The following is a 24,188-nucleotide window of genomic DNA, read 5'->3' as shown; positions in this document are numbered from 1 at the left end:
AGCAGTATCAGATCAGCATCCAGAAGCTCCAGCAGAAGATGGTACCGTGGTACGCTTTCTGGATGGACACGACCTTGATATGGCGGTCCAGCGACACCGTGAACTATTGGATCAGGGGATCGATTACACGTTCAGAGAGCGGTCGCCAGTGATGGTTTCGACCCGGGCTTGGAAGGCTGTGGGAACATCGAAGAAAGGCAGGGGCAAAACCCGACGACGTGCATCGCCGCAATGTTCGGCTACATCGCCATTTCCAAGTATCATGTCAGTTCCGCCTTCTGGAAGCGAGGCTGGTGAGTCTCGAGAGGGGGGTGTTAGACTCGATGCGGAGATGCCTATTCGTGTGGAGGATCAGGCTGGTGAGTCTCAAGAGGGTGGGGTTAGACTCGATGCGGAGATGCCTATTCGTGTGGAGGACCAGCCTGGAGCGTATCAGCCTGGATTGTATGGACCTGGAACGTATCAGTCTCCGTATCCACCAGTACCGTATCAGTCTCCGTATCCACCAGTACCGTTACATCGGTCTCCACATCAGTCTTCGTATCAGCCTGGAGCGTATCAGTCTCCGTACCAGCCTGGACCGTATCAGTCACCATATCCACCGGTACCGTATCAGTCACCATATCCATCTGGTCCGATTTCATATGGACCGCATCGCCCTGGGCCAGCGAATGGGGCTCTCCTGAATGCGATGAACCATGTTCAGCAAACGGTCGAGGAGCACGCACGTCAAGACGGTGGAATCGGACCCCGCGTCGAGAATGTTCGCCCTGAGGATGAGCTTTCTCCGTCGAGCAATGTGTATTCGCCTGAAGCTGAAGCGGAAGGTGAAGATGAGGACGAGGATGATGGGGGAGATGGGGGTGATGAGGGAGACGGAGAGGAGGGCGAGGGGGAGGAAGTTGAGGGGCTAGGGCATGGCTGGAGTGATGACGACGTGTGGGTGAGGGGAAGGGATTTGGGATAGGGGTGGTGAGTTGGACCTAAGCAGGATAAGTAGAGGGTGGGTTTGGTAGGGCGAAATGGGCATTAGAGCTCTTCCCGTCTCTCGCGCTAGTCGGTGAGACGATAGGTACGGTCGCATGCACGCTTTGCATTCTGGAGATGGTGAAGTCCCGCACTTGTGTGAAGTCTCACCGTTTCAGGTGAACGGACATGTTACATTCAACAGGAAAGTAGAGTAGATTTGCTTTTTTATGCTTGTATGGCCGGTTCCTTGCAGACACATGTGTGCCATGCCATGTTACTACGATCATGTGTGGAAGGGTATTTCTAAGCTGAACAGAACATTGGTTTCTCGATCTTTAGTTCATTGTAGATATGCGCAAGATCAATACGTGTGACGACATTATCTACGGTGAATTGAAGAGGTCGAGTAGGGCGGGGTATAAGCCCAATGCAGGTCCGCGACGGCGGTCGTGGTCTCACCCGAGGCTGAAGTTAGGCTGGATGTGGGGGCGGTGCTGACTTGCTGCCTGGAGCGAAGCTCGCTTTTGGGCGCGCGCGCGAACGTCAGACATGTTGATAAAGGCGACGGTGTGCATGTGCACTGCGCGGTTTGTACATTTTCTACAATTACAACTGCGGCGGAGGAGATATTGCTCGCCGAGGTGGACACAAGAGTCAAATCTGCACAGCTAAATGTTAGGTGTTCGCCAGCGTCGTGAGCGCGCGCGCTTGGACGGGGACGCTAGCACGGGTTGTTTGAGGACAGCGTTGCGGGGAGAGATAGAGATTGCGAAAGAGATAGGGAAAGAGAAAGAGATGGAGAAGATGAGCGGGGGGGATGAAGTGGGAGGACGCGCTTCGGAGGAAGATAGAGAGGAAGAGGTAAACGAAAAGGGAGAAGAAGAAGACGAAGTCATCGCAAGCGCAACAGGCGACATGAAAGCCGGGCTCCTCGCGTTCAAGCATCGCAATCCACGACTCCTTACAACGCCAAGCACACCTACACCCCCTCCCGCAGAAACTACGACAAGGCAGAGTACAAGATCCGCGTCTCCTCCTCCCCATCAGACCCGCCTCTCCCCCTACCAGCGCCCTCTTCGAAGCCGCTAGAAACAACGACCTTCCCACCTTAACACATCTACTTGATGCCGGCCTCCCCATCGAGATCGAATCATCAGACGGGTACACGCCCCTCGTTATCGCCATTGGAGAAGGCCACGTCGAAGCAACCCACCTCTTACTCGTAAGGGGCGCAGAGCCCAACCACCGCGTACATCGCCTCCCGCCGCTCGTGCACGCCGCTGTATGCCGCGCGCGGAGCCCGGCGCTCATGCAACTATTACTATCGCACGGCGCTGTGCTGAGCAGCGTTTCCGGCCCGGCGGGAAAGACCGTGTTGCACTGGGCTGCGTCCGAGGGTGTCGTCGCCTCCGTTGATTTCCTAACCCGCCAGACGGGCGTGGACGTCGAGGCGCGGTGCGGAGGGGGCAGGACAGCGCTTGTGCTTGCTGCTCAGGAGGGGCACTTGGACGTTGTGAAAGTACTGGTTGCGCAGGGCGCGGATGTGTGTGCTAAGAGTAAGAATGGGGCGACGGCGATGCATTGGGCGGCTGTGCGGGGTATGGTGGGATAGTGAAGTTTCTGGTGGAGAAGGGCGGGGGCCTTGAGGGAGGGATGGGCTGGGACATAGTGAGTTGATTGATTGATATGGTGGGATGGAGGACGGGTTGCTGACGTGTTATAGCTGCGCTGAATCTGGCGAGTCATTTCGGACATGCTGAGATTGTGGAGATGCTCATCGCTGCTGGGGCGGATGTTGAGGCGAGGAGCGATGACCCAGAGGGCTGCACGCCGCTTATGTCGGCTGCGTGTGCGGACGAGGCGGAGGTGGTCAAGAAGCTGATAGAACATGGTGCGGATTTACACGCTATCGCCGCCGATGGGAATAGTGTGCTTGATGTTGCGCTGTTGCATCGATGCCCGGAGGCTGTAGGCGTCCTGCTGGAAGCCATTGGAGGCGAGGAGTATCCGAAGGAAAGCGTAGCCGTGCAATTCGCCATGGCCAGAGAGCACGCCACGGTCAAGGCGCTGATGGCCACCGCCTCAGTCATGTACTCGTATATGGAGGTGCAAGAGGGCGAGCCTAACAAGCACGCCTGGATTGGCTGGGTTCTGAAGCAAGGCGGAACTTTAGTAGAACGGTTGGCCATGGCGAAGATGCTGCGTGCTGCGCTAGAAAAGCATGATGTCGACATGGTAAAGGCCGTGGTTCATCACGGCTGCGACGTGAACCGCAGGCTGGAGTCTGGTACGACGCCCTTGGGAATGGCAGTGACCAAACGCTACCTCGATATCGTGCAGGTCCTGCTCGAAGCCGGGGCTGATCCAAATCAAGCCATGAGTGAGTCGGGCAAGCGCAAAGGGCCGGGAATGACACCTTTCGATTACGCAGTCGTCAACATGAGAGACAAGAATGATGAGCAACTGGTAACCACACTGCTCAACTCTGGCCGCTGCCGTATCAACCAAGGAGTCGATCTTAACTGGACGGCATTTTCCTTCGTTCTCGGACAAACCAAAGACCCCTCAAGAGCCTGGAATGCCGCGCCTGATCTCGCAGAACAGATGGTCATGTCGATAGAAAGTGTGGACGAAGACCGCGACGCCAACGGATTCACGCTCCTGCACGTGGCAACGCACCACCAAGATCTGCGCATGATCGACTTGCTGCTCGATCGCGGGGCAGACATCGAAGCCAAAGCCAACGGTGGGGTGACGCCCTTCTTCTTGGCTTGTGAACATGACCCATACTTCGGCTTGCAATTGATACGACGAGGAGCCAACCTCAAAGCAAAGACCCACGAAACCAATGCAAGCGCCCTGCACGTAATGGCCGCCAAAGGCCGAAGCTTCTGCCCTCCTTTGATCGAGATGGGTTTGGACATCAACGAGCAGACGTTGAAAGGCCACACGCCACTCGCATGCGCTCTGAGCTGGGGACACGAGGCGCTTGCGCTGACGCTGATGGAAGAAGGCGCTCATGTGAACTGGAAGACCGACAGGAACCACACTGCCCTGCATTTTGCCGCCCGCAATGGGCTGAACAATGTTTTAGCGAAGATTCTGGAGCAAGAAATCGACGTCAACGCCGCGGATACCAGGGGATGGCTCAGCCTGCACGAAGCCTGCGCGAGTGGCAACACGGCCGTCGTTGCTCAGCTCCTGGACGCAGGTGCCGATATCGAGCGCCCTCTTCCCGACGGCAATCGGCCCCTCCACTGTGCTCTCATCAACGAGAAGGAGGATATTGCACTCTTGCTGCTCGAGCGAGGAGCTGACTTCACGGCACTTGCATCTAAGAAGCGAACGCCGTTACACTTGGCCGCTGACCACGATCTTCCCCACGCGGCAGATGCTCTGCTCTCGTTGACCGAATGCTCCACGATAGAGGCCGTAGACGACGAGACTTGGACACCCCTCTGCTCGAGCAGTCCTGCAATCGCCGACATGCTCATAAGAGCAGGAGCCGACATCCACTATGCCGATAAAGATGGATGGACGCCCCTCCATCAAGCCGTGTGCTCAGGCGATACGGGAGTTGCAGTGAGTCTAGTACACGCTGGTGCTAGTCTAGACGCGAGAACAACAGATGATGGCTTGACGGTGAGAGAACGGGCGGTCGACATGTGGAGCTGGAGTGAAGCACGGCGGCTGGTCCGGCCCGGGTTGCTACGAATGGCCGCAGCTCGGCGAGAGGGGAGACCAAGAAGGGAAGCTGCAGGTGGGGAGGAGGTAGAAGAGCCTGAAGATTTGGGGGGTCCTTTTGAGGTGATTGGCGGTGACTCGATTCCTCCGTGAGGTGGCGCCGGGGACAGGAGGACGTTCATGGCTATGATGAATTAACGACTTGTATGACACATCTCCTTTCTCTTTGTTATCAAATAGACGTATTGAAAGTTTGCGCACCGTGATAGTCGATACTGTACGAACACTGTTCTTTAGCACTGGGGTTCCTGAGTATTACCTCGCGTGATAACCTCATCAACACGGCAGTCACCATGCGATGCAAGGTACAAAGATCGGACGCATGCGGCCTACGAGATGAATAAGGTCCCGTTCGCGCCCGCCCATACTCTACGCATTGTTGCTCTGCTGGCAGCGCCAAAGCAGCAGCTTGTCGATAAAGGTGAAGATCAAAGTTCGACGCTCCGGTGAGGTAAGAAAGGGTATCCTCGCCGACGAGCCGCAAAAAAGCACCTTGAAGGGATGTCCACGCGTTGTCAGAGATTCGAGAACATTAGTACCTATAGTAGAAGAAAAAAGTTGGGGAAGATCCATGCGCTGAAAGACGTTCCTGCCTTGGCTGCGAGTGCGGCGCATAGAAGGAAGGCACACCCGACCCGCCCTCTGACGTGGTCGCATTAGCATGAACATTTCAGTTTCAACAATGCCAAACGCAACCTCGAGGAGGGTGCAGATACTTTGCTGGATCATGCCTCGGACTCGCAGGTCGGAGGACGTGATGAAATGGACGTGAGACGTCGTCACGCTGTGCCAGAAGAGGAAGGAAGCAACCACCGCTCCCATCTCGCAGCCGCGAGGCGTGAGCTTATTTCGACGACAGCAGAATCATCGGAGCTCGAGGGTGATTAGTCGGAGATGGGACGCCGGACACCGCCGTTTCATCACGTTGGTTCCTCATCACGGCCATTGGTGGAGTGTTTGTGTCTGGAAGCGCAGCCACCAATGTCCGCGGAAGCGACGAAACATATTCCCTAGAACGCGCGGTTTGGCATATATTAGACAAAGTCACAAAGGTGTGCAACAGAGATTGATTACGAGGCATCGATCGGAGGATTTACGCGTGAGATGGCGAGCAGAATGCGAGGACTGATAGGCGCAATGAATGGGGTCCGCATTCGGCAATGCAGACACATCGCAACTTGCCCCGCAGTTCTTCTTGACTCGGGGCTGATGATCTATTGAAGAGGCTTACACTTGGTGCGGGTGGAAAGAACCTCACAGTTTGGTAAATTACCTGGCCTAGAGGCTCGGCACCCGAACCCTAACATGCGGAAGATATGCTTGTTTATCAACTCACAGTGGATGTCAAAAGCCGAATTTTCGCGTTAGCAACAATAGATGGAGATATTGTCACAGCCGTTGGATCGATACGTGGCAGAGTTTGGATGTGAAGGATGGCCACAGCCAAAGCATGAGACTTGACATTAGCAATCGCAGTATTATCCAGGGCCCCAATGCGCCGACCCGTGCCGTTCACAGGGCCTGCCTTTGCATCGAGGTCTGATCTGTGGCGGTGTGCACAGCGCACGGAGATTGGCCAGATGGAGATTCTAGGGGGATCTTCAGCGGCTGTTATCGATGGGGAGCCGTGCGAAGCGCGTGAGGAGATGAAGATGCAAACCGAGAGGAAGTCCACGTTTGATGATGTACTGGGCGTGGAGGAGGCGAGTGGATCTGACACAGCCGTGTCATCAGAATGGTGGCAAGCTGAACCGTGGCTCTGGCCCGTCGGTCAAACATGAAGAATCTGAAGTGAAATGCGGTTGACCTTGCCCCTTTTCACGTGAGGCGCCTCGCATGGTTCATGGCGCTAGATCAGCCGAAGGCATCGGCCAAGGTTCATGAGCATCCGCGTCCATGCGCTGCTGGGTATCTCAATAGGGAATGGCCGTCTCGCGATGCTCAATACATCGGGCACGGTTCTGTGGCCCTGCAGCGTTGCGCAGAGGGAGCGTGTCGCCAGTGCTCTCAGCGCAGGCAGTCTAACAGGTCGACGTGCCCGCCACGCGTGTGTGCAACGCCAGCGCGCCCACGTCGCAAAATTCGAAACCGTGTGGGCGAAAACATGGCCGGTAATGATCCGCAGGCGTCAGCTAAACCAGACGGAGGCCGCTCTCGTGATGGCGGGCAGTTTGCGAAGGGCCCATGCCATGCCGGGCACGCAAGGGTCTCGTGCTCTAAACGGGGATCGGCGCCCTTGAAAGCCCGCAATTCGCCGTCGAGGCTGCGCCAGGCTTGTCCAATGCTGTCTAGCAGCGAGCTTGGGCCGCTTCACATGGTCGACCACGAAGCGGGCTGCAGTTGTGCAGAGGCTGGCGATGGTTGGGATAAAAAGGCGTGGTGTTGCACGCCGGCAGAACAGTCTGGTGGTGGTCCTTCACAGAGACGCCCTCGAGACGGGTTGGGACCTGCAAGCACGGGAGGCGACGCGTGCCCCTCCCTGCCAGATTGCCTGGCTGGGCGCAGCATCTATCTGGATGAGTACGTGTGGGATGGCGAGGGTGTCTGCAGAATGATACAATGGGCTGCGGGGGTAGCCCACCGCCAATAGCAGCAGCTCCGCGCAGGCAGATGCGCAAGATCTCGGGGTCGAATGCGGTGGCCGCCGTTATCCATATCTCGTGAGGGGACAGAACCCTGATGGTGGAGCTTGGTGATGAGAGGTTGGACCGTTGGAAGGGCGCGGAGGGGGAGGTCAGGCGATCAAGCTGCGCCGAGATGCGAGGCAGCATTATCAGCGCCGTCGGCTCTAGTACTCTACGCAGGCTGTGTCTTGTGTTCTTCAAGGCCCGCCGCTGCCGTCGACATCAACAAGCAAGCCATGGCAGACACTGTGAAGGCAGCCTCAACAAAGGCCGCTATGCATGTTTCAGCCATGCATAACGCTGTTGACTCACGTTCATTCGACGGCGCGAGGGCCAGGCGTGATACAGCGAGCGGGTCTGCGGCGGCTGCAATGGACGTGCTGCAAAGACAAATTTCGGTACATCCCTGCAGCGCCCCTAGCAACCAACCCTCGCACCTTAAAACTCTCCCGGCCCTTTCGTGGCGTGCTGTTCCTCCCTCATTCTCTACTCCCACGTTTGCTCGCCTCACGTTCGAGACTTCCACGCCGAAGCTGCCACCTGCCGGCACAGAGCACTCTTCTTTCCGTATACGTTTGTAATTCACCCGAGCTTGTCTCAACCCCCACGTCTCTGCCCACTCACCCGCGTGCTATCGTCGCCCTTATACCCGCAATTCTCCAGCAACCTGCCGAATCTGCAATCATGTCCGCCGCCCTGAACCACCCGCTCGTTGAGCCACAGCAGTCTGAGCCCCTCCAGGAGGCCAGCGCTGTCGAGACCACCCAGGCAGCACCTGCTGCTGCGACTGAGGAGAAGCCCGACGACGCAGCTGCGCCGGTAGACGAGACTCCCAAGACCGAGGGCGAGACCGCCGCCGCTCCCGTTGAGGAAAAGAAGGAGGAGAAGCCGATTGAGCCCATCTACAGCGGTGCTCTCGGTTACAAGGCCCCTGGCCTGAAAAAGTAGGTTTCGTAGCGCTGACAATTTGGCGCGGCAGCTGACAGTTGACAGCGCATTCCGCTTCTCTAAGAAGTACTTCTGGTTCGGCGAGGAGGCCCCTGTCCCCACGTCCAGCCTCAGCCAGTACCTTCGCGGCGAGAAGGCCGAGGTTGCGCACTCGACTGCGGCCTGGTCCAGCGTCACCGGCAAGGGACTGCTCTACTTCGTCAAGCACGCGGACGAGAAGGCCACCCCCGCTGGTGCCTTGAAGCTTGTATGTATTTTGACGACGACCTGATGATTACCAGCTGACCATGTCAAGGCCGATGCCACTGAGCTCACCAAGGACGGAATTGTCGCTTTCCACTTCAAGCTCCACGGCGGCAAGCACACCTTCGAGGCTCAAACTACTGCCGAGCGCAATGGCTGGTTCGTCGCCTTTGAGCAGGCCATCGAGGAGGCCAAGGCTGCCAAGGACAGCATCGTTGCCAACGAGACCTACAAGGAGGAGCTCTCCAAGCTCGGTAAGTCTAGCAAATTATTTTTTTCTCATGAAAATCTCGACGCGTCGCGACATCGAAAGGGGTTGCATTCGCTTGTTCCCGTTGTGCATACGCACTGACACGCCCCACAGGCAAGCCCGCTACGCTAGCTCCTACCGTTGCCGCTGGCTCCACCCCCAAGAAGAGCACCGATGTTGCGCCCAAGCCCGCGGAGGGTGAGGCTTCCGCTGTTGCTGGTGAGGAGACCGCCCCTGCTGCTCGCGTTGGATCTTCCTCTTCCAGCTCTTCCGACGAGGAGAAGAGGCGCAAGAAGGCCGCCAAGAGCAAGAGCCGCTCCGTTTCCCGCGGAAAGCGTGCTTCCATCTTCGGTGGTCTCCTCGGAAAGAAGGACAAGGCCGAGGAGAAGGTCGAAGAGAAGAAGGAGGAGAAGAAGGAGAAGTCCGAGGAAAAGAAGGAGGAGAAGAAGGCTGAGGAGGCTACTCCTGCTACTACTGAGCCTGCCACTGAGGGTGAGTCTTTTCCGACTTGTTTCATCACGATCCCAACTGACCATGATAGCCTCCACTGCTCCCGTGACTGCTCCCGTCATCACCTCCGAGATCCCCCCTGTCGAGGAGAAGAAGGCCGAGGAGACTGCTCCTGTCGTCCCTGTTGAGGAGAAGAAGGTTGAGGAGAAGCCCAAGCCCACCAAGCGTGGCTCCATCTTCGGCAACTTCGTGGAGAAGCTGAAGAGCCCTACCCACGAGAAGAAGGAGGCTGACCTTGTCCCCACTGTTCCCGCCAAGGAGTCTGAGGTTGCTACCGATGCCCCCAAGATTGAAGAGCCTGCGACCGGTGCGACTGCTCCTGTCCTCCCTCCTGTTGCTCCTGTTGAGGCCGCTCCTCTCGACAGCACCTCAGAAGCCCTGAAGGCCGTGGAGCCCAAGGAGACTAAGGCTACTGGTACTACTCCCCACAAGGAGAAGCAGTCTTTCTCTTTCGGCAAGTTCCTCGGCGGCAACAAGGAGAAGGTCAAGTCTCCCGCCACTGAGAAGGCTCCCGAGCTCCCCAAGACTGAGGAGGCCCCCCAAGATCGAGGAGACCCCGGCTGTCGGCGCCCCTGCCGCTGTCGAGCCTACCACCGAGGCTCCCAAGGAGGAGGTTGCCAAGGAGGAGCCAGCTGTTGACGCTGCCACCACCACCCCTGCCACCAAGGAGAAGAAGCGTGGCTCCATCTTCGGTGCCCTCGGCAGCAAGAAGGAGGGTGAGGGTAAGGGTGGCTTCGGCGGCCTGTTCCGCGCCGCCAGCAAGGCCGGCAAGCCCAAGAAGGAGACCGCTCCCGCCGCCAAGGTTGAGGACGCCGCCGAGCCCAAGGAGGAGAAGACCGAGGTCGCTCCCATCGCTGAGGAGACCAAGGACACCACCGAAGGCCCTGCTGCCACTGCTACCGAGCCCGCCACCATTGGCGATGTCACCTCGGACGCCGTCGCAGTAGGGCAGGACTCCAAAAGCACGCCCCAAGTCTCTGCCACTGCATAAAGTATGGTGGGAAGATCCCACATACGTCCACGACAGCCATGATGGAATGACGGAAAAGCAAGTCAAGCGCTCCTCGCTTGTTTGACCGCCCCCCTACCCCCCAAAATACCCCCAGGATTTCACTTTGGTGTAAGTCCTGGATCGCGTTCCCCTGCACGTTTCCTTTCCTATATACCCAGCTTCCGTTCGACCAACTCCAGTTCGCTCGCTCTCGTTGTGGGACAAGATCTGCCGGCGGCCTTGACATGTTTTGTTGGAAGGATCATGTGTTGCCTATGCGGTGCTTATGTCCACGGCTTTTTGTCTAGATTGATACCACTCTGCACTTGTTTTCCTCTCCTATTTGATACCAATGTCTGTTTGGTTCTGGCTGTCGTTTACCATGGTCGTTTATCGCGCAATACCCCCTGATACCCTGCGTGCAGTCTTATGAGGCGAGCACGAGCGGCCACTAGGGCACCCTGCACCTAATAATACCTAATAGAAAATGGATGCGTTTCTTGTTGCACAACAACTGTTCTTCGTGCGTGGTTTTGGAGAGGGGAAGTATCATGGTGATGTGGACTCAGGATTCGCGACCAGCTTCGGGTGGTGCACGTAGGGGACGGCGAATCAGCAGGGCAGTAGAATGGCGTGACGTGCGCGACAAGATGTCGAATGCGCTGTCCGCTTGCCATGACTTGCTCGCCGCTGCATTAGCGGGAGTCTGGATCGAGAGCATCTGTGGTGGCTGCTCGTATGAGAGGGGTACAAGAGGGGAGCTGCTTCCCGCTTTGGCTGTTGGTGTGGTGCCGCGCGTGCTACCTGGTCGTGCCTTCCGTGCATATCTCGAGAGACTGGCCTGACAAGTTGGAGCTTCCCCGCAGTCGCTGCACAGCCTCGCTTCTTCACTCTTCCAGTGCCATCGTTATTCTTGTATTTGCGCGCGCACTCGCTCATACATCTTTCTAATGTGTATTCTTTGGCCGTAACAGAGCCTTCCATTCGCGTTGTTTGCGCGCATTCTTTTGTGGACAAGGAAGTGGAAACATGGTGAGTGGACCGCCATCCCTGGTTTGTCGTGTGATGCATGAGCTAGCCTTGCGTTGCGAGACCTCACGACGATGGGAGCGTGGAATGGCGCAGGAGCGCGAGAGGACTCGCTGCCGAATGCGGCTCTTGTCGCCCAAGACATCGACAAGCTCAGGGCAACATTAGACGCACAAACGCGCATGCGCTTGTGCTACCCAGAGCACACCGTGTTTGAACTTTTGCAAGCTCTGGCTAACGCTCGCATAGGGTTGCTGTCTTTCGCGCTCCGACAGAGAGGACGCGCTCGCGAACCAACCCAGCGCTTCTCAGCGCAATATCAACGACCCCACTCCGCCAAATGCCTCCACCGTCACTTCGCCTCGAGCCTCAGCCTCGCATCCTGTTGCTGAAAACAGGCCCAACATACCTGTAAAGCCCATCGACCCGGCGCATCGCTCGAAGCTGCCCAACACGCTCGCTTCGCCTACAGTCGGCAGCCATAGAGTTCATGTGCCACCGCTCAGTGACAGCATGAGTGGACAGTGGACCCGGCAAAGGCTTGAGAAAGAGAGGAACGACTGGTGGGACACGCGCACAACAGGCTCATCCGAGATATGGGCTGCATTGCGGAGCATGGTGCAGTCGCTACAGGCTGGCGACATACGGGAAGCTCAGGTGCTACTCGATGCGACTGAGTGCACGTGTCCAAACGGCATGCTGTGGCGTGGCATCTTCGACAATCGCGGCGAATGGTATAAGGTTCCTGAGTGGATTGTCATCGAGCCTGACGGCTTGGTGGAAGAGGAAGACCTCAAGGATGAAGCAGGCAGCGTTGGCGCAGATGACGATAAAGAGGTGGAAGCCGAGGACCTTGGGGAAGAGGTCAAAGTTAAGTGCAGACTGAGCTCTACCGGGAAAGACTATAAGGTCGACATTAGGAGGGGGGAACGTGTGGGCAGTTTGGTTACGAAGCTGAAAGCAAAGGCCGGGGTAAGTCTACCAATCCTTTTGGGTGGACATGTGGAGAGTGCCAGTCTCGAACGGGAGATCCAAAACGGAACGTGAGCTAATTGTGTGCGCAGCTGAGTCCTTTTGTCACCATTCGCATCGTCTATGGTGGCAAGATCATCGACGAAAACCAACCGCTCGAATCCCACCCCTCCTGGAACTACGACGCTAAGCATGTACTTGTCGCAATGGTTTTTGAGTAGCCCCTCATTGAACCGGAGCGAACTTTCGTCGACCGCACGAAGAGTGGTGAAGACGCCATTAGGTCGCGCCAGCCGGAGGGAGACGAGCATCATATTAGTATCCACTCCCTATACGTTTATATCTTGCATAAGATAGAAGGAGATGTACGTCATGCTCGGCCACATCCCCAAGAACAACGTCCTCCAACGATCCAGGTTTCGCCTCCCGGCCAGCAATCACCTCAGGCCGCACGGCCTAATCCAGCGACTACGAATGCGCCGCCCGCGCAACAGCGCCCTTCTCCATTGTCACCCCAAGCTGCCCAGGAGCGCATCCCCACTCCGGACCGCTTGCTTCTCGGCCAGCCACCTCATCCCCACCCCCTGCGATCTAATCCCCCGACGCGTTTTAGCAATGTACAACACGCAGGTCATACTCCATGGTGGATGACAGATCCCGCCGTCGATCGTTCAATCTTGCAAGATTTCAGGTGGCTTGCTCCGGCCATCTCGCGGGGTAGTTTACGCCAGGCGCGCCCGCCTCCTCCTGCGTGGACTCGGGCCTGACGTCGATCGCGAGCTCATTAGGACTTCTATGTGGTTGGCGCGCCTGCTATTTCGCGGGGGTGTCCGCCGGGTTCGCAGGCGGAGGCGTTGAAGCGTGTAGGACGCTGAGTTGCGTTGTTTTTGTTTTGTTTGTTTACGTTCGTTTTGGTTCCTTGCACACGCATACACACATCGAGAGCATTTTTGCACCGGCGCGGTGATGAGATACCCACTCTGCTTTTTTTTTTAACTATCGTTTTGCGTTTTTCTTTTTGGGGATGGGGAGGGTACGACGGGAGCTTCGTGGCGAGTGAATGAAAGGTGGCGGTGGGTTGTCTGTCGTGGTGACGGATGGATGAATGGGTGGATGGGTGGATAAGACGGACGGACGGACAGACAGACAGACAGACAGATAGATAGATGGCCAGGCATGAGTGCCGACGTGTCGGTCTGTCGGTCTGGGTAATTTTTAATCGAAAGCTATTCCACTCCAATGCGTTTGGTTTTTCTGCAACCCGTGACTGGCTTTGCTGCGTGTGGAGTGTCGAGCTTCACATGGTTGCGTGGTGCTGATTACGTGATTTTTCCTACTGTGCAGCATAGCATCATCTAGACTTGTGCTTGTGCTTGTGCTTGATCTTTGCGTAGTTCGGTTCGGCTGAAGGCGAAGAGGGGGGCTTGTAGCGTACGGTGCGGTAGGCGAAGGCTGAGCTCCTGAGGAATAGCCCTGTTGCGCTTGTACGTGCGTGCATAGTAGTATACTCTGCATCATTCATTCTTGCTAACCCGGAACGCGGAACGGAACGCTTTTTGAGGAACGGGCAGATGATAGCAGAGGGAGGGGATAGATAGATGGGTAGGTAGGTAGATGTAGATGGCGTAGATAGACAGTGTGTTCTATCTATCTCTATCTATCTATCTCTCTCTATCTCCATCACTCCTGGAGTATCGTAGCGCTTCTACGACCGACACTTTTTTTCTGTTTTTTTTTGTTTTGCACTATGTATGATGTGATGTGATGATGATGAGAGTGATGAGATTGATGAGAGTGATGAGATTGATGAGAGTGATGAGATTGATGAGAGTGATGAGATTGATGAGAGTGATGAGATTGATGAGAGTGATGAGATTGATGAGATTGATGGGCCTACACCTACCTACCTACACTAAATACTTTACTTTACTTTACAACGTGGAAGGAGAGTATGTGTTGATAAAATCTTTCTGGAAACGGTGGGATGGATGTGTGCGGACTTTCCTACACTGTGGAGGGGAGGATAGCAAGGTCGTGATGGGGGAGGGATGGATGTTCGCGTGCTCGTGGACTCTGAGGGAGCGGTATATATATATGGATAGGAAAGGAGGCCAATCCACGCCAAGAAAATGGACGAGGAGTTCTTGAAGAAGTGGGGACGGTAGAGTATATATATATGTGCCGTGTGGTAGAGGTAGTTGGTTCGAGTGTTGTGTCGTGTCGGTTTGAGTAGCAGAGAGAGGCAAAAGTGCGTGATAGCCCGTGGAACTTGTGTGCTGTTATATATACTGCACTGCATGATGCTGATTTCCAGCGAGTAAACACAGTTCCTTCGATACTTCCTCACGGAGGTAATGTCGCTGTGTCGAGGTGTCCAACATGTCGGAATGCTTTTATTTTGGTGCTACATGTGCACTCGTCTCCCGAGGAGCAACTACAAGCCAGGATCCTGTTCTGTGCAATGCCACGCTCAATAAGGGGTATTCCTATTCCTATTCCTATTCCTATTCCTATTCCTATTCCTGTTCCTATTCCTATTCCTATTCCTATTCCTGTTCCTGTTCCTGTTCCTGTTCCTATTCCTGTTCCTATTCCTATTCCTATTCACCAGCTGTCCCATCTAATAAACTCCTGTTAGTCACCACGGCCTTCTTATCCCCGTATACCCGCCAAACGCCAAAACACTTTTCCTTTCGTAAACGTTGCAAGGAACGACACCTCCTCAAAGCTTCGTATCCTGCCTCGTCGAATCGCTCAACCTCCTCAACGGCGCATGGAACCCCGCGCTCGGCCCCTGTCTCGCCGCACTCCCCCCCTGCCGTGCACCACTCGTACTCCCGCTCGCCGCGTTCGCCGCCGTCCGCGTCGAGTTGCGCTGCTGCAGCGTCGCGCTGATCAGCCAGTGCAGCTGGTGGCGCATCCCGTTGATCGCCGCGTTCGTGTGCAGCATGTCGTCCTTTGTGCGCTGGCTCTCGTTCATGACCATCATGTTTGTGCGGCCTTCGAGGTCGGTGAGCGCGTTGGCGATGCGGTTGACTTCGTCGCGGAGGGACTCGTGGAGGGTGAGGAGGTGGTGCACTTGGGAGTCGAAGGGGTGGCTGGGGTTGGTGAAGGGGCTGCGATGCGTCTTGGGGTACGGGTGGGAACGAGGCGGGCGGGAGGCGGAAGTCGGGGTGGGGACGAGATTCGAGGGGGAAGGAGTAGGAGATGTTGGGATCCAGGGGTTGGTGACGGGGAAGGTGGAGGCAGAGTCGTTGGCGGGGTAGAGCATGTTTGTGATGCTGGAGAGGCCGTCTTCCAGGATGCCAACTTTGCGGGTCAAGGGTTCTAGGCGGGCCTCGTTTCGCTCGATGCGGGCTTGTTGGTCGCGGAAGTGAGGCGCCATCGTGGCCATTGGGCAGCTCTTCTCGTGGAGGTTCGTCTGCGCTCGCTCTGCGGTGAAGGTGCAGCCGACTATCGTGCCCTGACACGGGGTGATGACCTTGCCGCAGGCATCTTTGATATGCGTCTTGAGATCGAGCCGCAGGAGGCTGGCATCGCAGTGAAGACAGTTCGTCGAGCGATTTGCGCAGGCCGTCCGCTGGTGGTCCTATACTCATACTATCAACAAACAATCCAATAGTGATTTCAAACAACATACCTCCAGATCCTTCTTCATCATCGAGGTGTGACAATCCTCACAGCTCACGGTATAGTGCAAGCAGCCCTTGTGGAACTCCTTCTGCGAGATGTGCAACCGGCAGTCGTGCTGCGCGCATTCCACGAGCGTGTACTCGCAGTACAGCATGACATGGTCGTTCACATTGACACGCTGCTCGACCCAACCGCATCCCGACTTCGCATTCGGACACTTGACCACCAGCTCATCCAGCATCGTCTCGATGATCTTGGGCACAGGCCGCACGTCCTTCTCGGGATCCACCCTGCTCCTGCACGTCGGACACGTCTTGCGGCCCTCTTGCTGCGCGCACCACGCATGGTCGAGGCATTCGCGGCAGAAGAAGTGGCCGCAGAAGAGCTGAACGGGGCGGTCGAAAGGCGAGTGGCAGATGAGGCAGACGAGGTTGCTGTCGGGCTGCGAGACGTATTCGAGGAGGTGCAGGTCGGGCGGCTGCTTTGCGATGGTGGAGCGGCGGTTCTTCGAGTTCAATGAGTTTGATGCACGGATTTGGAGTGGTGAAGGGTCGTTGGGAGGGCCACCGACCGGTAGGATGCCGTCTGCCGTGTCCATGCCCGCCGACGAGGCCCTAGAGCTTCGCCGGTCATTGGGCGGGGGGATGGGCTCGGGAGATGACATGACTGGCAACGAGATGGAAGATGCTTGAGCTGCACTTCAATAGTAAAGAGGCCGCCCGAGCGAGACGCAAGAGATCACGCCAGGGGCTGGGCGACCGCTGAGGCGGTCAGGCTGTGGTACGCGGTCGGCAGCGGTGGAGGTCGGTGGTAGGTGGGTTGCCCTCGCATCCAACAGTATTGCTGCGGGCGAGGGCTCAGGCAATCATATAAAAGGCGGCGCAGGCGGTGTGTGACAATCGACAAGGAATGCGCACACGTCCATGCCTTCGTCTTAGGTGGTGGTGCAAAGGCGAGACACGCATGTGGACAAACAAGTCAGTCCATCATTCCATCCCACCTGTCGGTGCCCGCCGCCAAGGCTGGGGCACCGACAAGCCACGGCACGGGAACTTGCCCTGAGGCTCCGGGCTGGCGTCACCAAGTGGAGCCAGGCCCAGCACTCCTCGTTCGTGCATGCAGCCTGCTTGACCCTTTGCATTACAACCATCCGTGACGCTTTTCGTGATTCCAGCCAGCGCCGGTTCGCTCCTTCCCGCGTCGGGCATCCCCATTCGGCTCCGCACTTGTCTTGCGCGTAACCTCCCGTGCCTCCACAACCACATTCACTCGCATCTTCTCTACGCACCAGCCCAATGTCGACCACAAACCCACCCCAGCTCTTCCTCCTCGCAGACCACATCAAGCTCTCCCTCCTCGAGCGCCAGCGCGCAATCTCCCTCAACCTCTCTCCCAACTCGCAAGACGCCCAGATATCGCGCTCACTAGAACAACTCCGCTCCGGCATCGAGTCCCTCGAGTCGCAAGTACAAGACAACCCCGACGAGTGCGTCCTCTCAGACCTCCCCTCTCACGCACCACTCTAACCAAACAACCACAGCTCAATAACATCCCAACTCCCCCGCCTCCGCACCCAACTCACAGACCTAACCTCCCAATTCCGCCCCTCCGCCGAAACACCCACCTCCCCACCCTCACAACGCCAAACGACCCCTCCCTCTCCTCCGACTTCCAAGCCGCACAGTCCAAGAAACCCCGCCAGGTTTCAAAATCCGTGCGCTTCAGAGACGACGACGCAGAGGAAGATGCAAACCGCGCATCGCTCTTCCCCTACCGCGATGACCCGTCCGATGCGCCGCCCGACCAGGCTGAGCTGTCGAACCACCAGATCCACGAGTACCACAGCCGCGTGATCAGCGAGCAGGACGATCAGCTGGACCAGCTGGGCGCGAGTATCGGGCGGCAGCGGGAGTTGAGCATGCAGATTGGGGATGAGCTAGATGGGCAGGTTGTGCTGCTGGACGACGTCGAAGAGGGGGTTGATCGGCATGCGGGGCAGTTCCGGCGGGCGCGCGGACGGCTGGATAGGTTTAGTAGGAAGGCGAAGGAGAATTGGAGTTTGACTGTTATTGTGGTGCTGATCGTTGTGTTGGTGTTGTTGATTGTTATTACGAAATAAAGGGGAGGGGATGCGTGCACATACGGCTGGATGAGGATGTGAGACAGAGGAAGAGACAGCGAGAGGGAACACGCATGTATGCATGCATAGACGGCGTTCTGGAGTACACGGGCTGGGCAAGGCCCCCTATGCGTTTCTGACTATACTATGGACATCTATCCGCTTTCTTGTAGCCATTTTCGCAATTAGATACGCAACGTTTGAATTCTGGAAGTCTCGATTCAATGCTAAATCGCTTCACTTTCAGATACCATAATACAAGAGCTATCGTACCCGCCTCTCCATGTTTCCCTCCGACCCAGCCACTCTTCATGATCTATCTCGATCTAAACGCCTGCGCTCCGAGCACAAGATGCAAAAGGACTAATAGCTAAACGGCGTGTAATGCAAATCTGCGGTCCGGGTCTCTCTCTGTGGAGGATCGGCCATTCGGGTATCTTTAAGGACGCAAAGAAAACGCTCCGAGGGTAGAACCGGCTCGGCGTGGTTGGAAGGTGGCTGGTCGTAGGGAGATGTATGTGTAAAGATTTCCAATCGGTGTGATAGGGGTGATGTGACGATCCAAAATGGCAGAAGAGTTATGGTCCTCTGTTACTCAATGAGGTAATCGCAGGATGTCCTTGGTTTGTACCGTCGAAATAGTTGTGATGGCTTTAGTCGTTGCTGGACTAAGACTTGAGGGCTCAATGTATGCCAAGCGCAGCCTTTGACTTGTCGTAGACGACGTAGGTGATGGACACAGCCGGAACCACCTTCAGCAGGTTCGGCGTGAGGCCCTTGAACAAGCCCCTAGCCCCTTCGCCCTTGATCGTCTGTCGCGTCACATCTACAATGCCGGTATAGGTTCGAGGGTGGAGGACTGTCCCTTGGCTCTGTAACCGGGTGCGAAGTAGGTTTATTGGATAGACAACACTTGCTCCAAATGCTCCGGAGAAGCCTCCAATGGCTGCAGTCATGAAGCCGCCCGGTGCTGCGTCTTCTTCATGGCATCCACGTTTCCGGGCGTTGCGGATTGTGACGGTGCGCTTGAGGTATTCGAAAGTTCCCAAGTCTAAGGCGGCGTAGGGAAAGATGCCAACGAGGCCCATGCCGATACCGCGGTAATACGCGGCAATACCGCCTTGGCGCCACATCTTCTTTGCTGTAGCGATGATCAGGCGGTTGCCGTGAAGACCTCCGGACACGGTTTCGCACTGCATGCGGCTGTCAAAGTGTCAGTAGGAAGCTCACCAAAACGTAGTTTAGCACAACTTACAATTTGAGAGTATCAATAGGGTAGACGGCGAATTGTGAAATCATGCCTGGCCTGATTAGTCTAGGCATCCAAGAGAAGGAATGTTGCGTCCTCACCTGCCATGCCGCCTGCTACGAATTTGGACCAGGAATGAATTATGGAAGGATCGCTGTGGCCTTCGAGGGTGGCAAAAGCTCGTTTTGCGGCCTGAAAATGTTAGACTGATGGAACTTGAGTGTGTGAGATTCAACATACTTCATAAGCACCAAACTTGATAGCCGATTCAGGCATAACCTTGACAACGTTCAATCCATTTCCTGTCACGAGTCAGTCGAGCCAATCGCGATGAGGCGAAATCGACTTACCCGCGTACAGACTGCGCATGCCGCCAGCCTGCCAGAGCTCTTTCGTAGCTCCAGCGAGCGGACGCCATGCATTCATGGCGGCTCGAAAGACATTGCCGGACTTTGCAGCATCCACGGCTTCCTTTGTGACGCTGGTCTGCGCAATGAGGTACACTTTCAGGCGGTCGAGAGGTGCGGTCGAGGTGCGAGAGACTAGGAGTAAGTGCAAAGTAAGCCTTTGCATTGCGTGCAGCATACCTGGGGTAACTTACCAATCCCAGCAATCCCTCCCGCCACGAAGTACTCTATATCAGGAAAACAACCAATCAGCACAGATGCTACGTTTTGGAGGAGCGCCTTCTGCTCCGCACCAACGGTGGCAGAGAGGTCCTTGACATCGTAACGTGGCGGGAGGGTCTGCGAAGCCGTAGAAAACACGTCCTCGCTTGGCGCAGCCATGTCGAGCGAGCCGAAAGATTCAGCAAACGCAGAAGCAGAGAGGGGCGGTGTTCTTGCTACAAGAAAGATAGAGCCAAAGAGATAATTGAGAAATTGTATACCTAGTCCGCTGATGGTATCGTCACTGATCAGGACATCGCCTTCTGGGTTGATGTGGTGAGTTTCCTGGTAGTAGCTCATCACCTGATGAAGATTCGGCGCGGTGGCCGGCATGAACAATAGGAAGTCCCTATTGACGTTAGAAAGTGTCGTTTGCCAGTGTGAATAGTGAAGGTGAAGGTCCCAATCCGAGGACCATTTGTGCGCAGGTGTGGGCCGCGCTACCGGTGAAGACGTACCGCCATTCCTCGAAGCTTATGGCCCCGTCGTTGTTTACGTCCACCTCGGAGAAGAATACGTCCAACTTGCGGTTGGGGACCGCCAGTCCATTGCGACTGAAGGCGGCCTGGAGCTCTTCCCTCGATATTCTCCCATTCTGGTCGATATCAATGCTCTTGAAGAGCGCCAGGAGCTCCCTTTCTGTCTCCTGCACGAAGGTGCGAAACTCTGCACCAACATGTCAGCATAAGCCACAGCAGAGCGACTGCAATTCCTGACCATTATAGGATATGCGTCCGTCCCCATTTGTGTCCACCGACTTCATCACGTCCGCCAGAATGTGATCGGCATTTTTCAGCGCTGCTGCCAATTAGCGAGAGCTCCTCGGGTACCATCGGCGGAGGCATACGGTGATCCAGCTTTCGCAGGCCCTTCTTCAGCTCTGCGAGACCCAGATGCCCCTGATTCCGCGTGTCAAGGGTCGCCCATAATGCGTCCACCCGTGCATCCTGCGCGTTCGCGGTCTCGGTGTCCATCGTGTTGTTATCTGTGGTCTAGCATGGCTATGAGCTGCGGATCGCTGTACAGGGTGAGGCTCGGTCGGAGAGCGCGAATTGGCAAAGGAGCGAGGGATAGGTCGGGAGCATAGGTCGTGATCGATGAAAGACAAGCGGGGTGCTGCTATGATGTAGAGCTTTGAGACCCGGCTAGGAAGCGTGCCCACTTCGGAAGGAGCCACGGAGCTAGGGCGCCATGTCCAACACTACCCGCGATCCTCGAACACTCGTAGATCACCACCACACCCCGTTTGCATTGTTGAATCAATCCACCGCTCCTTTCGTTCGTCTCTTTTGAGCTCTAAACTTTGAGCAAGATATTTCGTCCATCGCTGCGTTTGTTCGTCCATGTATTATTGCCCATAACCTGACAACCTACCAGCAGCACTTCGGAATTACCAACCTGCTCGCTATCCATTAAGGGATATTCTTACATCGTCTGTTCACGCTTGTTTTTCGATTCGAGGGCATGCGGTGACATTGACTGCACTCTGATTCGATTTGTCTCAGATCACTGGCCCACTCTCATTTCAGCCTTATCAGGACATAGGCACCAACTGCTTGGACCTTTTTTTCGATAGTCACGACAACATGGCGTCTAGCTACTGGGAATCGACCCAGAAGAAATTCTGGACATTCACAAAGCCGCAATTAGCCCTTGAACGGAAACGGTTGGAAGACTCGGAACGGAACCTTGTCAATATGTACCCGGTACCAGACAGGCGACATTTGAGTATATACTTCTACCATCGTGAGTTAGATGCCCTCTTTGCAATCTTGACCCCTGATTCTGACTATAATGATAACAGAGTTGTCAAAAATGGCACGACCGCTGGGCGTCCGTCAGCAGGCGTTGGCAACCGCGCAGGTCTACGTCAGACGATTCTACGTAAAAGTAGAGATTCGTCGAACTAATCCGGCGCTGGTTCTGGCAACGGCTTTGTATCTGGCTTGCAAGATGGAGGAGTGTCCGCAACACATAAGAATGATCTTAGCGGAAGCTCGCCACTGTTGGGGTATGGTCCTCTACCTTCCTATAACTATATTCTGATCCGTCGAGTAGATACTGCCTTCAACGACATCTCGAAGATTGGTGAATGCGAGTTTACTTTGATCTCGGAAATGAACTCTCAGCTCATTATCCACCACCCTTATCGCAGCTTAGCCGAACTTCAGAGCCAGTTCCAGCTCACACAGGAGGAAAATTCGTTGGCTTGGTCAATCATAAACGACCACTATCTGACCGAGCTCCCACTTCTACATGCCCCTCACGTAATCGCCATCACTGCCATGTTCCTGGCGGTTGTCCTCAAACCCACTCAAGGCGGCCTTCAAGTACACGCTGCAGGCGTTGCGAGCGCACTACAAGCACTAGGCAACGCTCGCGGTGGAGCAGGACAAGGGACGCAGAACCGGGTCCAAAAGCTCGTCGACTGGCTGGCAGAAAGCACCGTCGATATTGAGGCCGTCGTAGAGTGCACGCAGGAGCTCATATCGCTCTACGAGATATGGGATTCCTACGCGGAGAAGACATGCAAAGACCAGATTGCCAAATTTGTCAAGGCCAGAGGACTAGACAAGTAGACTACGACTGATGCCAGGTTGAGGCCGTGTTCCGAGCGCTTCGGAGGAATTTGGGTGATCGGACTTGCGGCGCAGCACGATGATGACATCTGACGGGGCTGCGGCGTCGCGGTCTGCTAAATAAGCAGACGGAGGACAATATCGCGAGACAGAAGTCGGAGCGAAGAATCCATATCGCAGCGTGCGATGTACGTCCGAAATGCTCTGCGAAAGCTGAAGGTTGCCATGGGCGACTCAGACGCGACAACAAAACAAGAGGCAGATTCGCGGACGCTCAGTACGCTCGCGCTGGTGGCAGGCGGTGTGTTGATACCCGGATTATACAATACCATGTATATACTCTTCATTCACCCATCAAGAATCACACCGCAAAAGTCACAGACGGCCAGGCTGCGTTCGATGATGCTCACGCTTGTCGTCAACACTGGGTTTCCATGCCACCGCTGTGCAGTTAAATTAGGTGCTGACCACCAGCGCACAGCTAAGCGCGGCTGACCACCTCACGCTTTCCAGGGCTCCATGCTCGCTAACTCAACAAAAATCGCCTATCACTCAGACACATTGTCCCTGGGTGCACTGCGTCCCCCGCGGCGGAGAGCAGCGTCAGCGCATGGTGGCTCCAGGGCAACAAGCGATTGCCAAGGTCAATGCGGTAGAGCTTGGCCCGTGGCAGTGGTGTTTCCAAGGGCGGGCGGGAGGACACTGATGGGCATGGGCTCGAGCACGGAGGCTCCAGATCTTCTAAATCTGGCGCAGACAGGGTGCTTGTTTGATTGGGCCTGCCCTGTTGTTCGTCCTGCATTCTCCTGCCCCTCATGTGGGATGTTTCGGCACGTCGCACGCACAGGGTCTTCGCCCAAGGCCGGGAACAGAAGGCTGGGAGTGGCAGCAGGCGTCTCGAAGCCTCCAGGCGCTGGCTGCATCCAACCAGCGGTCGGAAGCTGGCTGTCGACCTGCCTCGCCCCGCCATTCACCCGCCACTGGGGGCCGCAGCGCCTGCGTGACCTCATGGGCCACTGAAGGGTCGCGACACCCAACACAGCGCGGCATTCCAGAACAGTCGGGTGCTTGCTGCAACGAGGAACGATGCGCAATCGGCAGAGATGCAGCGAGCGGACGCCAGGCCGGCAACCCCAGCGCCAGCGAGGCACTGCTTGCGCTATCGGTAGCGCTTCGCAAGATGCAGCGCTGCAGCCGACCGACCGGCGGACTTCTGCGACGGACTCGAGCAGCGTGGTGGACTCCAGGGTGGCAGCTCGTCGAGTCGCAGCAGCACTCTGGTCTAGCTGGTCCATCGCAGCGTCGGAATGCGCTGTCTGGTGGGGTGCTCTGCGCGTGAGCCTGCCCCTGCAGCGGGCCACTGAGGGCGAGCCGTGGGAGGAGGCGGTCAAGACGATCGCGGTCACGATGCCAGCCCTCCACCGCGCCCGCCCAGCAGCCGCTACAACCTGCCTAGCCTCGTGGCCTGCATGAAGTGTTTGGCAGCTTCGCCTCCTTTGAGACATGAGGCTGGCAGGGGCCCGTCGAGTCCTCCGCCCGTCGCGCAGTGCTGTCGTCCATGCCCACTCCAGCGCTGAGTCGTGACGGCGACGCTGTCGAAGAAGCGCTGCCGCCGTGCGCGTCCCGTCCGCACTGTGCGCTGATGAGAGCGCCGGCGGAT

General features: G+C 56.4%; 8 protein-coding genes across 8 annotated transcripts; 6 read left to right on the top strand and 2 right to left on the bottom strand.

Annotated features, from left to right (window-relative positions):
• Positions 1-262: 262 nt before the first annotated feature.
• Positions 263-967, top strand: N0V89_004943 (uncharacterized protein; the record flags this gene model as incomplete). Its single annotated transcript, XM_056213723.1, has 1 exon — positions 263-967. The coding sequence occupies one exon, from the start codon at positions 263-265 to the stop codon at positions 965-967; it is 705 nt and encodes a 234-aa protein (XP_056070990.1).
• A 1,543-nt stretch (positions 968-2,510) lies between these two features.
• On the top strand, positions 2,511-4,806 carry N0V89_004942 (uncharacterized protein; the record flags this gene model as incomplete). Its single annotated transcript, XM_056213722.1, has 2 exons — positions 2,511-2,514; positions 2,693-4,806. 2 exons carry the CDS (start codon positions 2,511-2,513, stop codon positions 4,804-4,806), a joined length of 2,118 nt encoding a protein of 705 aa, XP_056070989.1.
• Positions 4,807-8,021: 3,215 nt separating this feature from the next.
• On the top strand, positions 8,022-10,279 carry N0V89_004941 (uncharacterized protein; the record flags this gene model as incomplete). Its single annotated transcript, XM_056213721.1, has 6 exons — positions 8,022-8,281; positions 8,331-8,532; positions 8,581-8,782; positions 8,893-9,270; positions 9,320-9,771; positions 9,833-10,279. The coding sequence occupies 6 exons, from the start codon at positions 8,022-8,024 to the stop codon at positions 10,277-10,279; spliced, it is 1,941 nt and encodes a 646-aa protein (XP_056070988.1).
• Positions 10,280-11,821: 1,542 nt separating this feature from the next.
• On the top strand, positions 11,822-12,501 carry N0V89_004940 (uncharacterized protein; the record flags this gene model as incomplete). The annotated part of the gene is made up of 2 exons (XM_056213720.1): positions 11,822-12,280; positions 12,373-12,501. The coding sequence occupies 2 exons, from the start codon at positions 11,822-11,824 to the stop codon at positions 12,499-12,501; spliced, it is 588 nt and encodes a 195-aa protein (XP_056070987.1).
• A 2,501-nt stretch (positions 12,502-15,002) lies between these two features.
• Positions 15,003-16,577, bottom strand: N0V89_004939 (uncharacterized protein; the record flags this gene model as incomplete). Its single annotated transcript, XM_056213719.1, has 2 exons — positions 15,003-15,869; positions 15,921-16,577. The coding sequence occupies 2 exons, from the start codon at positions 16,575-16,577 to the stop codon at positions 15,003-15,005; spliced, it is 1,524 nt and encodes a 507-aa protein (XP_056070986.1).
• Positions 16,578-17,208: 631 nt separating this feature from the next.
• N0V89_004938 (uncharacterized protein) lies at positions 17,209-18,032 on the top strand (the record flags this gene model as incomplete). Its single annotated transcript, XM_056213718.1, has 2 exons — positions 17,209-17,379; positions 17,454-18,032. The coding sequence occupies 2 exons, from the start codon at positions 17,209-17,211 to the stop codon at positions 18,030-18,032; spliced, it is 750 nt and encodes a 249-aa protein (XP_056070985.1).
• A 683-nt stretch (positions 18,033-18,715) lies between these two features.
• N0V89_004937 (uncharacterized protein) lies at positions 18,716-20,923 on the bottom strand (the record flags this gene model as incomplete). The annotated part of the gene is made up of 9 exons (XM_056213717.1): positions 18,716-19,235; positions 19,288-19,333; positions 19,383-19,473; positions 19,522-19,583; positions 19,632-19,823; positions 19,883-20,298; positions 20,408-20,615; positions 20,667-20,747; positions 20,797-20,923. 9 exons carry the CDS (start codon positions 20,921-20,923, stop codon positions 18,716-18,718), a joined length of 1,743 nt encoding a protein of 580 aa, XP_056070984.1.
• Positions 20,924-21,535: 612 nt separating this feature from the next.
• SSN8 (RNA polymerase II holoenzyme cyclin-like subunit) lies at positions 21,536-22,528 on the top strand (the record flags this gene model as incomplete). Its single annotated transcript, XM_056213716.1, has 3 exons — positions 21,536-21,695; positions 21,754-21,960; positions 22,008-22,528. The coding sequence occupies 3 exons, from the start codon at positions 21,536-21,538 to the stop codon at positions 22,526-22,528; spliced, it is 888 nt and encodes a 295-aa protein (XP_056070983.1).
• Positions 22,529-24,188: the final 1,660 nt, after the last annotated feature.

The sequence above is a fragment of the Didymosphaeria variabile genome, assembly GCF_027946475.1.
Source record: "Didymosphaeria variabile strain IMI 356815 chromosome Unknown scaffold_4, whole genome shotgun sequence".
Lineage (NCBI taxonomy): Eukaryota > Fungi > Ascomycota > Dothideomycetes > Pleosporales > Didymosphaeriaceae > Didymosphaeria > Didymosphaeria variabile.
The sequence above is the reverse complement of the archived record's forward strand: the minus strand, read 5'-3'. Positions and strand labels throughout refer to the sequence as shown.